The 12,721-nt window shown below is 41.0% G+C and overlaps 1 protein-coding gene across 1 annotated transcript in view; it reads right to left on the reverse strand.

Moving 5' to 3' along the window:
* PKHD1 (PKHD1 ciliary IPT domain containing fibrocystin/polyductin) overlaps positions 1 to 12,721 on the reverse strand; it is a 466,767-nt gene that overhangs the window by 435,108 nt on the left and 18,938 nt on the right. The window contains exons 10-15 of the mRNA XM_029945445.1: positions 11,033 to 11,103; positions 9,893 to 9,994; positions 8,518 to 8,613; positions 6,047 to 6,188; positions 2,568 to 2,682; positions 836 to 1,114 (exon numbers count right to left, since the gene is read on the reverse strand). Of these exons, the coding sequence (XP_029801305.1) occupies positions 836 to 1,114; positions 2,568 to 2,682; positions 6,047 to 6,188; positions 8,518 to 8,613; positions 9,893 to 9,994; positions 11,033 to 11,103 (805 nt within the window). The remainder of the gene's footprint in view (positions 1 to 835; positions 1,115 to 2,567; positions 2,683 to 6,046; positions 6,189 to 8,517; positions 8,614 to 9,892; positions 9,995 to 11,032; positions 11,104 to 12,721) is intronic.

A 12,721-nucleotide genomic window follows, 5' to 3' on the forward strand; every position in this document is an offset into this window, starting at 1 on the left:
ATCACTGAATGAAAACATTCCCATGTCTATCCTCCTATCATTCGTGTCCTCCTTTGCTGTAGGGTGCCAGACTTAAATGTTCCCACTGAATGCCCCCCCATCGCTCTCTCCAGGGGGTGACCTGGTGGACAAGAGCAGTCACATGGCACACCACATGCTCTCAGAGGCATTTTTAGTCTCTGCTTTGCTTCTAGCATGTTCCCAGGTACATTATACTTTTGTTATGAAGGAAGATCTAACCTCTTATACCACTTGCTCTTTTATACTTCACTCTGTGGTTATTTGTGTACATGTATTAGACTGTAAGCTTTAAAATCAGAGTCCATATTGACTGGTCTTTGTATACCAAAAAGTGAACGACTGAAAATACATGGAGATTGTTCAACAAAAATTTGGGGCACAACTGAGACACCCAAAGACCTTGACCTTTGCAAAGTAGATGTAGAAAACACCATGTATGTGGAAATAGGACCTGATTCTGTAAAAGCAACTGGATCTTGTGTGTACACATATGTGCATGCATACATGAGTGTGTATGTTTGGAGGACCTTATCTTTACACTGGGGGATACGTGTCCAAGAGAGGATTTACCTGGAACTTAAATTGCTAAAACTAAGACTATGAGTAAAGTTACATTTACAATAAGACTTTGCATTTTTATTCTTAGATGTCTTCACGACCCTATTGGACAGATATCCTATCTCTTGGGCAGCAGAGTTATTACAACTCAAGTCTCCTGGCTCCCAGCTAGTGATCCTTCTACTAGGCAAGACTATTGCCCTTCCAGAGTTCAGCTCCTGACTCTAACCCCATGGGACAAGGAAGAGATACAAACCTGGATTTCTGGAAGTCTCTGGGCACGAATTCGGATCTGATGCTTCTCCCGGAGGTAAGTGTTGACCACTTCAGGGTTCAGCCAGGTGTTGTGGATCTGGACACCAATTCTCATCCCCCTGCTGGGGATTCTTCCACAATGCTCTGCTTCCAGATAGTACCTGGAACCACCAACCAGCTCCAACTTGCGAGTCTTCTGTTGCCAGGTCCCGTCATTTCCATTCTGCTCCCAGGCATCGAACCAGTTAGCAGTGCCCGCCCTGATGGAGGCCACTTTCACCTGTGACCCAATAAGCATGTCATGGTCAGAATTAGGAAGCTTATGGGCATTTTTTTTTCTCAAGTATCAAATGCCTGGACAGCTATGAATAGGATCTTTGGACTGGTCTGCTTTTCCAACAAGGTAGCTCAGTCACATTGGTGTCTGTGGTTGTATATGATTCTCCACTCCTCACTCTGTCTATTAAATTGTATTCAGAGGAGGCTGGATGGGCCATGTATAGAGCAGGAAGAGCCAACCTGATACCCTGGCTTTCCTTGATACTATGGATAAAGTAGTTCTAAGCCATTTGAGAAACCTAGAAGGACTTGAGCATATCAGAATCTATGATGTTTCTCTAGCCAACCAGCAAAGCAATTTCATCGAAGAATGTTAATTTGAGGGAGGAATGTGGTTGTCAATGGCACTAGTGAATTTTAGCTTTTTGTTAGAAACATTTTTTTTAGAGAGAGAGAGAGAGAGAGAGAGAGAGAGAGACGCATGATCCAGAAAGGGGCAGAGGTAGAGAAGGAGGGAGGAAGAGAAAGAGAGAGGGGGAGACAGAGGCAATCTTTTAAGTGGCTCCATGCCCAGTGCAGAGCCCAACACAAGGCTTGATCTCACAAACTGTGAAATCATGACCTGAGCTGAAATCAAGAGTTGGGCACAACTGGGGCACTTGGGTGGCTCAGTCAGTTAAGCGTCTGGCTTCAGCTCAGTTCATGATCTCACAGTTTGTGGGTTCCAGCCCTGGTCAGGCTCTGTGCTGACAGCTAGCTCAGAGCCTGCAGCCTGCTTCGGATTCTGTATCTACCTCTCTCTCTGACCCTCCCCTGCACACACTGTCTCTATCTCTCAAAAATAAATTAAAAACATTAAAAATTTTTAAGAAAAGAAGAGTTGGGTACAACTGACTCACCCAGGCATCCCAAGGAACTTTTCTTATTCTTCAAAGCTGATCAGGGAATTCCTAAATATGACTAGCTACATCTCCACCCAAAATCAGTGCAAAAGGCAAAGTTTTAGAATCAGACATATAGGAGTTTGAACCCTAAATGTGCCTCTTGTGACCCAAATGGCCCTGGATTGGCCACTTACAAACCTCAGTTTCCTTATCTGGAAAATGGAGATAAATATAATTAGCTCACAGAGATGCTGTGAAGATTAGAGACAAGATATATAAAGACGTCACTTAATGCCTGGCTTACAGTAAGTGCTCAGTGAATGTGCCAACACATTCAACCAAATTTATTTTCAACAATTAAAATCATGTCAATTAGATCTCAATTTTTTTAATTAACAAAAAATAAACCAATTCCTCCCACAAAACAGAATATTAAAATCCCTAGTTGCTTAGCAGCATGTTACAACAATTAGTAGAATAGGAGAGCTTTAGTTCACCCCCCTCCCGCCCCTCGCCCCAGGAGTGAAGGACTGGGGATAAGAAAAAGGAAAGTAAGAGAAAAGGGAATACCTTGGTCCTGGGGTCCTCTGACTGACTGATGTACAGGGAAGCTTGGTCATCAGCCTGGATCCAGAAAGTGTAATTATTTGTCTCTGGAGCCACAAAGAACCCACTGAGCCGTGCTCTGGAAAGCAGAGAAACACAGAAAAGAGAGAGGAGCCAAGGTCCGAATCACTGACCCAGCAAATGGGTGCCCTTGTACTTTATTTTTCTTTATGGCGATGAGAAAGAAACTCTTGATTCCTGTGCCATGGGAGTGGCCAGAGGACTCTGAACAACTATTCCTGTAGCACATGCTAGTCATTCTCTCAATGCATCTCATCGCCATGGTCATGGTACCTTCGCAGTCACGTGTCTTTGGGAAAGTTGTAGGTACAGCACAGGGTTGTCTGGAGGCTTAGCTGAGAGCATTTACTAACAGCCAGTACATGGTAGGATCTCAATCAACAGAAATATTATTCCTCTTGTTAGAAATAAAGAGATCACCAAACAGAATTTTCTCTGACTTGTTCTAGAACCTTGGCTTCTTGTCTCCTACTCCAATATATCATACTTCATGAGGTATGTTAGATCACCTCTCTGACTCAAGTCAGTTTTAGCTACATCACGTGTGCATATGCATAGCTGTTAAGTGTAAGTGGACAATCACAAATTAGCAAATGTGTTTCCTGCCAAATAAACTTACTTTACTTGTGGACAACACTTTGCAGTTCTTTATGAAGGGAGTAGAGTGATAGGCTTTAAAAAAAAAAAAAGCCCCAAATAATATTAAGAGAGACTTCTATTTTATCTCCCTCATGATGGATATCAACACTTCACAGAATCAGGTGTTTATATAAGGTTCTACAGACTGGTGTGTCTCTTTAAAATTTAATATTCCTATCAGTGAAGAAGGATGTGTGCATAATGCAGAATAGGTGGACTTATAGAGAAATAACAAGACTTGAAATCAGAAAGAAAAAAAGAGCTTAGTTCTGCTACTTGATAATTGTGTAACATTAGATAATTTTCCAACATTAGAAAAACATTTTATCTATCAGAGACGATAGCTCCTCAAATAGGAGGAGGTCTTTCCCAAAGACGTATAAATACATCTCAGTTGTGGCGTCTCATGAACTAACTTGTCTTTGAAGACCTGGTACATAATAATAAGTCAATATACATTGGTTGAACTGAATAAGGAGATCAGGAGACACGCTGGATACACTGAGGAATGTGAGGACACGCTGTCTTGCCTTGCTCTGTTGGCTGTATGTGTGCATGACAAGACTGGTCATTCCTCAAGATAACAACCTTGCTCTTGACCTTCTTTTGTTGTTGTTAATGTTTATTCATTTTATAGAGAGAGACAGAGAGACAGAGAGCGAGTGGGGAGGGGCAGAGAGAGGAGGAGACACAGAATCTGAAGCAGGTTCCAGACTCTGGGTTGTCAGCACAGAGGCTGATGTGGGGCTCAAACTCACAAACCGTGAGATCACGACCTGAGCCAAAGTCAGAGGCTTCATCGATGAGCCACCAAAGCTCCCCTTGACCTTCTAAACCTCTCTGAACACAATGTTGTGTTTAATGTAGGTTTCCAGTACCTATAAATAATTTTTAATTGTTTGAAGGTTTATTAACTAAATGTTATCTCACAAAAAGAGGGGGGATTTGCCCTGAGTTCACCAGATACCTCAGTACCCAAAGAGTATTTTTCTAATTAAAAATATTAAGGCACACAGAAAAAAGTCCATTGAATGTGTCAACAATTCAATTAAAACACATACCTATAGCTTTGAAGAAGGTTGCAGGCAATCTTATGAAACACTTAAAATATTTAACCATATTTTTTTAATGTTTAAAATAAACTCTAGTGACCTTAAGAATTAGATACAGATATGCTAAGAAAATGATTAAACTGGGGCGCCTGGGTGGGTCAGTCTGTTGAGCATCCGACTTCAGCTAAGATTATGATCTTGCAGTTCGTGCGTTCGAGCCCCGTGTCAGGCTCTGTGCTGACAGCTCAGAGCCAGGAGCCTGCTTCGGATTCTGTGTCTCCCTCTCTCTCTGCCCCTCCCAGGCTCATGCTTGCTTGCATTCATTCTTGTTTATTCTCTCTCTCTCTCTCAAAAGTAAATAAACAATTAAAAAATTTATAAAAAAAAAAGAAAACGATTAAACTATCTCAATAAATACCAAGAATATTTTCTGAAAATTGTTTTGAAAATCACTGCTCTAAAGTTCCATCAATATAATTTATCAATTAATAAATATGCCAATTTAATTTAAAATTTTTGAATTATAAAGAAATGAAGGACAGAGAATGGAAAGAGTTACTCTGGCTTCTGGCTCCTCAACATGGGAAAGAGACATTCCCTGCAGGTGGTACACAGAGTCAAAATGTTCTTTTGTATTTTGAGGTGGTCCTGACTCTTTCCTTAACACTCGTCCACACACTGAATATAGCTGAAAGGTGTTCCTTTGAACATTATTGATGCTTCTAAAAAACTATGATAAAGGGGTATCATTATGTGCCACAAGGGATCACAACAATTGTCACTTTAAAACTATACATTAGTGGTTAAATACCCAGTTAGTAAGGCTTCTGGCACAAGAGACTATTCTGTTCACAGATCTTCTTTCCTACTTGGCTTCTTTGATGTCTGAGATTCCCTGAACAGGGAACAAAGTCTTTCATTCCACAACTGAGTTGAAATTTAAAATGGCCAAATCCTTGGAGGAAGTCATGGACTGGCTGGAATTCACATTCAAGGGTCATGACCAATCTCTTTCAGAGGAGATTTAAAAGAAAAGCAATCCGTCACACCATAAGGATCCATCTCTCTATACGTACACTGAGGACACACCAAGGAAATTGTGTCTAAGCAATTCTCAACTTCTTAGATTTTTAAGACCACGATAGAAAACTAGACATTTTGTCCAGGTCCTTGAAGTGATTGAAAATACTCAGAGCAACACTCACAGGAATACCATAATCATATTGCCATCACCACTACAGAAAACAAAGCCCATAATAGCTTCCTCGGCTGGGTTGACCTTCAGCACTGACTGGCTGTTCCAGTAGAAATGCTTGCTCTCCAGCCTTTGCTCCCTCATATGACCAAAAGGCATAGGCTTGCTTCTTTCTTTGGCATCAGCCAGATGTTGGTTTCATGTCTTAGCCACATACCTACACCAAGTTTTACCCTGCTCTCATCCATGTCTCCTGGCTTACCCAGCTCAATATTCCAATTACTAGTCCTATACAAAGTGGACTATAAACGGACTTGTAGAAAATATAAATCTTACCTATTAATCAAAATTCAGCATGTACCTATAAAAGACTTGCAGTGCACTAGCATGACCAACACCAGTTGAGAATATTGGTCAAACTGTTGTTGAGTTGGTGGCTGGTAGAAGTTTTCCCCTGAAAACCTCATTGCTTCCAGGTCTCACCTAGGTTAGTAAAGATACTTTTGATATCAACTCCCACTTTTCCTACAACATACCTGAAGGGTTGCCCTTCTTTTGACCAAAATCCAAATGGAGAACTGGCATTAGGGACGATCTGCCACCAGTACCCAGAAGTGGCTGCAGTCAGATCCAAGCCCTCAGCTGCATCTCCAACTTCAAAAAGCAGCCCTCGATTGCCTGTAAGACATGCATACCTCATAAACACCGGAGGGCATTCATCCTCCATTTGAGGAACTTCTTTATCTCAGATAATAGAGTGAAGATGATCCAGATACCATCTACAAAGATGAGTCAACTGAGACCCAGATGTTGTAGTCATGTGAGAGGTTCCATACATAACACAAATGTTCTAGAAAGCAGAAAATATTGCTTGGTGTAGGATTTAGCCTCTTGGAAAGATACACTGGATAAAAAACAGCAAGGGGAAATGATTTCAGGAGACCAGAGACAAGTAGGGAGCCCTTTTTAATGGGAGTGTCAGGGAAAGAGAAGCCAGTCCTGGGGAGAATTGACAGAGCGAACAAATGCTGTGATGGAGTACAGGAGGACAACATGATCATGGCCTCTGACTGTACTCAGGAATGAATTTCAGTTTTTAAGGTCCAGTTAAACTTTACTATTCCCTACAACTTTGTTCTCAGAAAATTGTCAGTCCTTAGATTTGGTCATGTCATGGTCCCAGTTGTGGACTCACACATTGAACATGCACTCTTATACCATGGTATTTTTAATGATATTTTACTTATTAATTTGTATTTTATATTAAGCAAACCCTGACACCAAAGTCACGTGTACAATCACTATTGCATACCAACTTGGACCGAGGGTGCTGCTATGGAATCCTACATGTGCAGATTCAGCTTCCAGCTTCGCCACTTACTAGACTTGTAGCTTTGAGCAAACTGCTTAATGCCTTCATTCTCTCATGCATCAAAATGGGCTCAATAATAGAGATAATGCACTAAAGACTAAGGGAGATTGAATTATATGTCAACTGTATCTCAATAAAGCTGAGAGGAAAAGGAGTCATTTTGATAATTCTGGCAAAAAAAAAGGACTTAAAATATATATACAAAAGACCCTGAAATGTTGTAAATAGCCCATAAAGGATAGCTGGGGTAATTATTATTTTAAACTACTACTGTTGTACTTTTGTTCCATGTTAAATTAAAAAAAAAAATAGGAAATAGAAAAGGAACAAGCAGAAAAATCAGAGCATATTTAATCTAGTACTTAGATTCCCAAATAACTGTCATGATGCCTGCCCTGTGCCTGGAAAGATGTTCTGGGCATCCCTGGCCTCCACTCAGGAGAGACCAGCTGCACCAGCACCACCATCCTGGCTGAAACAGCCAACTGCTGCCCAATGTGTCCTGGGGACCATGGAGAACCACTGTTTTACATAGTAAGTTGCCCTACTTTCATAGAAGAAACTTCAAAAGGTCTTCATAAAGGACATTAACTCCCAAGAACAGCTGCATTCAGGAAATTATCCTGCCACTACCCGAGCAGCTAAAGCAGGAAGCACTGAACAAGGAAGGGCTCTCCATTTCCAACAGGAAACACACATTCTCTCCAGCACTTGCTTCAGTAGTTTTGTTTCCTTGGATGAGAGCTCTCTCTCCCATAGTACAAACGGCAGATCTGGGATCTGGAGAAAGCTCAAGCCAAAGCTTTTGCATGCATTTTCACACCCAAACAGCCTTTCTTTAGAAAGGTTTCTCCCCCTGCTGGGTTCCTTTCCCTGTAAGTGCGGAGCTTCTGGAGTTGAGCTCACTGCCTGTAGTTCAACCATGAAGTCAGCCCCTTGTGGGGCAGGGAAGGAATACAGACTTGCAGCGTGTGGTTCCAGGCTACGTAACACACCAACTGCCCCTAATCCCTAACTATGCTGGAGCGTGCAGTCCTCATGCTCACCAGAAAAGCATTCCAGGGGTGCACTTTTAAGCTGCAGCCCTGAGGTGGAAGCTTTAAGCAGAAAAGAACAAGTAGAACCTGCCACCTTGCCTCCCAGTTTCTGCCCGCTTCAGGCATAAACCTGAGGCAAAGCCATGATACAGCTCTACTTTGCAAAGAAGCAAACAGCATGTAAATGCACCGCACTCTGCCCCGCTCCGTGGCCTTGTCCAGGGCTGCTCTTATGGGCACCGGAGAGGGCACGCTAATGCTCTGGTCTTCTTAGCCAATGGGCTCACAGCTGACCCACGGTATGGAGGAAGACAGCTTAGGGCTTTCCACCAGGAGCCATGGCAATGTCTTGATTCCAGTTATACTTTCTGCCTCAGGTCTCCCCTGAACCCATCCATCTGGTTGAGGCCAGAGTGCACTGTCACAAAACATCGGAACAAAGGCAAAAACCTCTCTGAAAGGAGAGTCCTCACCATGCTATTACAGGCCCAGAGCTCACTGAGCAAACCAGTCAAATGAGAGCAAACCAGAACAAACACTCCTTTCTACTTCCCGGCCCCTCATGAGGTGACTGGAAGCCACTGACCAACTTCCTTACCCGCCTGAGGAGCAGTGAGTCTCGCACCTTTTCCTGGAGCCCGAGTGGTGCACTCAATCTTCCTGGGAGACACGTGTCTAATATCACACGGAATGCCTAGGGAAAAATTGTTTAGTTAGATAAATGGAGAGAGAGAGAGAAAGCAAGAGAGGTATATAGGTGTGAGGCAGAACAGCCTGAAGTAGACAGGCTCCTATTCTAAGGTAATGATGTGGATGTGAGTGATATAGCAAAAGTCGTCCTCCCCAAATGAAGGCCAGGAAAGGGAGAGTGCAGGGCGAGAAGCATAGGTCAGCTTCTAGTAATCAGAAAGAAAACAAGGCAGTACAGTGCCATTCACTGAGAATGTACCAAGCCTCAGCTGAGCGTGGAAGGGGAAGGGTGACGTGAGACTGTGAGGACGTTTTCCTGCATCCTTGGTGTCACCAGTCAGAAGAACCTCCCACCTGTCAGAACAGAAGGTTCTAGATGGGTACCACCAAATGATTTACCTAGAGGGAATTCCAGAACAATCTGCATAGCAAATGCCTACCCACTCCAGGTTATCAAGAAGGCTAAGGAGAAGGGTGGGACGGGGTGGCCTTTCAGTAGGAGTGGACCTTTCTGAAGACAGAGTTGTAACTTTCCCTTCTCTTCATTTCCCAGATGAGGACATCCCAGGGAATGACCCATGAATTTTTTATTTTAGTTTTTATTTTATTGTTTATTTAAATCCAAGTTAGTTAACATGTAATGTAATAATGATTTCAAGAATAGAATTTAGTGATTTACCACTTACTTATAATGCCCAGTGCTCGTCCCAACAAGTGTCCCTCTTAATGCCCATCGTCCATTTAGCCCATCCCCCCACCACCTCTCCAGCAACCCCCAGTTTGTTCTCTGTACTTTAGAGTCTCTTATGGCTTATCTCCTACTCAGTTTTTATCTTATGTTTGCTTCCCTTCCCTGATGTTCATCTGTTTTCTTAAATTCCATATATGAGTGAAATCATATATTTGTCTTTCTCTGACTTGTTTCACTTAGCATGATATGCTATACTTCTACCCATGTTGTTATAAATGGCAAGATTTCACTCTTTTTTATTGCCAAGTGACAGTCCTGTGTGTGTGCATGTGCATGCATACACTGTTTTCCAGAGTGGCTGCACCAGTTTGGGAATGGCCCATAATTAGGAGTGTGGCCACAGACTGTTCCCACAGGACCACAATCCCACTTGTCCCAACCAAACAAGTAACATACCTTAGGGCAGGGTGGCGTGAGGAGTCAGAAGAGGCAAAAATTTCTTCTCCCCCACTCACTCCATGCCTTAAGAGATGCATAATCTCCTATGGAATTTAAAATTATGAACTATTTTCAGCCATTTCAACTTAGTTACCTGCAATGGTAACCTGGGCAGGATTGCCAAAGAAGTCTCCTGTAATTATAATGTCTGTTCCTCCCCCCAGGCTCCCGGATTCTGGAAACACAGAGAGTATTTCTACAAATGAAAAAAAAAAATTAAGCTTCTGAATATAGACCTGAATATACAATATGGAATGTGACCCAGGTAATAATAATAGGTTATTAATAATGTATTCCTTACTTTAACTTTCTAAGACCAGTAATGGTTGGAATTTGTTCTAGTAATAGTCACTTAAAATACATATAATAAGGACTCATCTATAACAATATGTATAATACATATAATACAGGACCAATATTTGAAAGGAAGGGGAGATACAGTCACTTGTGCTATTAGCAGAAATCCCTACATACCATGATGCTTTCTTAGGAAACCTGTCACCAGATCTCAAGGACTCCATTTACAAGTCACAGAACAGTAGGCTATATGTTATGGAGGAATCAACTTTGGATACACCAGGCAAAGCCTTGGCTCACCTGTAGGAGTCTGCAGTTTGCTCTAAACAAGAGAATAAATCCCACCTTCAGGAACCTTACCCTCCTTCCCATCCCACATGCTCCTCTGCCTGTGTGTACTCACCACCTCAAATGCGTTCTTCCATGCTGCCTGACTGCTTCAGAACCCCACTGTCATATGTCACATATCCCCCAGAACGTAAGACTTTCTCATCCTTTCCTTTCCTATGATCCAACCTCGACCATTCTAAGTTCTGTTCCCTCAAGGGAAAGAGGAGTTGTCTTCAACAAACTGAAGATATAAAAAAGCTAATCATGAATGGTTATGGATATTATCAGGGCATTTCTGATATAAGCTCCTGCCTATGAAACAGTATAATTATGACATGCTGGGCTATTACAATTAGAGTACATGAAAATGCAGAGGGGAGGATTGGGAGGGTTTGGTGGAATAGAAAGAAGTTTTTAGAAATGATCCGTGAGCTGAATCTTAAAGCATGAATTAAAACTGGCCAAGTGAAAGAGAGAAAGAAGACAAAGGATATTTTAAGTAAAGCAAATGATAGCCTGTGTGGAGAGAGATTTCATTTAAAGTCCATTTTTGTGATGCTGGAATGGGAAAGACAGAGCAAGAGAAGCAGATGAAGGAAAGTTGTACCTGAATACGTCTGGTACAGGAAAAGCTCCTGTTTAGCGCTGACCAGCCATGCATTCTTGTGAACCATGGACCTTCCAAGACAAAGTTTTGTTTTAGGTGAAAAAAGCATTTGAGATTGCATTTTTTAAATTGGCTCCCTAAAAGGAAAATTATGAACCAACCTATCCTGATCTTTATTTTTTTTAAGTGAATAAATAAATTTATTAATTACTGATAGGTATGAAATTGATCTATAAAGGAACCAAATCCTTGATCTTAATCTCATCATGTCTGTCCTCTAAGGCTTATATGGAGACAGTATATTTGTTTAAATATGAGTAATATTATTTATCAAGCACCTCGTACATTCCAGTCATGGTTTTTGACACCAAGGGTATAGCAGTAAATTAATCAAATCTCTAGTCTAATAGAACTTACATCCTGGATAGCAGTAGACAACAAACAAACACACAAGCCAACTATATAGTATACGAGATGGTGGTCAGAACTACTGGGGAAAATAAAAAAGGTCAGGTAGATGGGGAGTGACAATTTGAAAACATTATGACTTAAATTAAAGTGGCAAGGAAAGTCCTCACTGAGAAAATAGACACCTGAACCAAGACCTACTGGAGGCAAAGGTAAAGGAGTCAGCCATACAGATATTTGATAGAAGAGCATTCTAGACAGAATATTCTTATGCAGCACCAGTCCTCCAGTTAGCATGACACAGCAAGAGTTTCAATTTTCCAGTAATTATTAAAAGCAAATAAGTGAGTAGAAGAAGAGGACACCTGCAAAGCAATTAGGAAGTCAGATATGTACATCATTATGTAGACATTAGTGTTTGCTTTGAACAAGAGCAAGTCATATAGAAGCTTGTTTTCATAGGATTCTTCTGGCTACTATATTGATGTTAGACTATAGACAAAAAAAACGAGGATCAATGTAGAATGCTTTTGCAATAATCTAGGTGGTAAATTGGGTGAAGAGAATATGTAGCAGGTGAAAAGTGGTGTAATTTTAATTATATCTTAAAAGTAGAGCAAATAGTATTTCCTGCTGCATTGACATTTGAGGGGGGGAAGACTTAGGGATGACTACAAAGTTTTTGGACTGAGGAACAAAAGAGTAGAATTATGATTAATGAACACAGGAGAAGTTTTATTATTGTGTGTGGGGGGGTAATGGATGAGTTTTGTTTTTTAAAAAATTTGAAGTCATAATTTTCAAGATGTTCATTAAGAGGCTACCTTTTATGTAGGAAATGGATGATTAAGTCTTTGGTGTTGTAAAAGCAACTTCATTTAAACATAACCACCCCCACCACCAAAAAAAGAAGAGGAAAAAAAAGTAAAGAAAATAATAAGGGAAAAACCCAAGACACACTTCCTATGGGAAAAAAAAAAAACAGCATGTAATTTCTGTCCTTGACAGAATGTATTAAATAAGCAAACACCCCAACAAGGAAAACAAGTACTACAATGTAAAAGTATTAAAAAAAGAAAACCCTCTCACATGCATAAATGAAAGATTGCATACAAAGAACTCACATCTTTTCAAGCTTCAATAGTAAATATTCTGCTACTATATATTAAATACTGCATGGTTTGCCCAAGCTAAGATGAAACCACATCATGAATCAATTAGCATTTTGCATTTTCTTTCATTATCTACTCAAAGTCATGCCTACTGCACCTCTAAACATTT

This window comes from Suricata suricatta, chromosome 7 (genome assembly GCF_006229205.1).
Source record: "Suricata suricatta isolate VVHF042 chromosome 7, meerkat_22Aug2017_6uvM2_HiC, whole genome shotgun sequence".
Classification (NCBI taxonomy): domain Eukaryota; kingdom Metazoa; phylum Chordata; class Mammalia; order Carnivora; family Herpestidae; genus Suricata; species Suricata suricatta.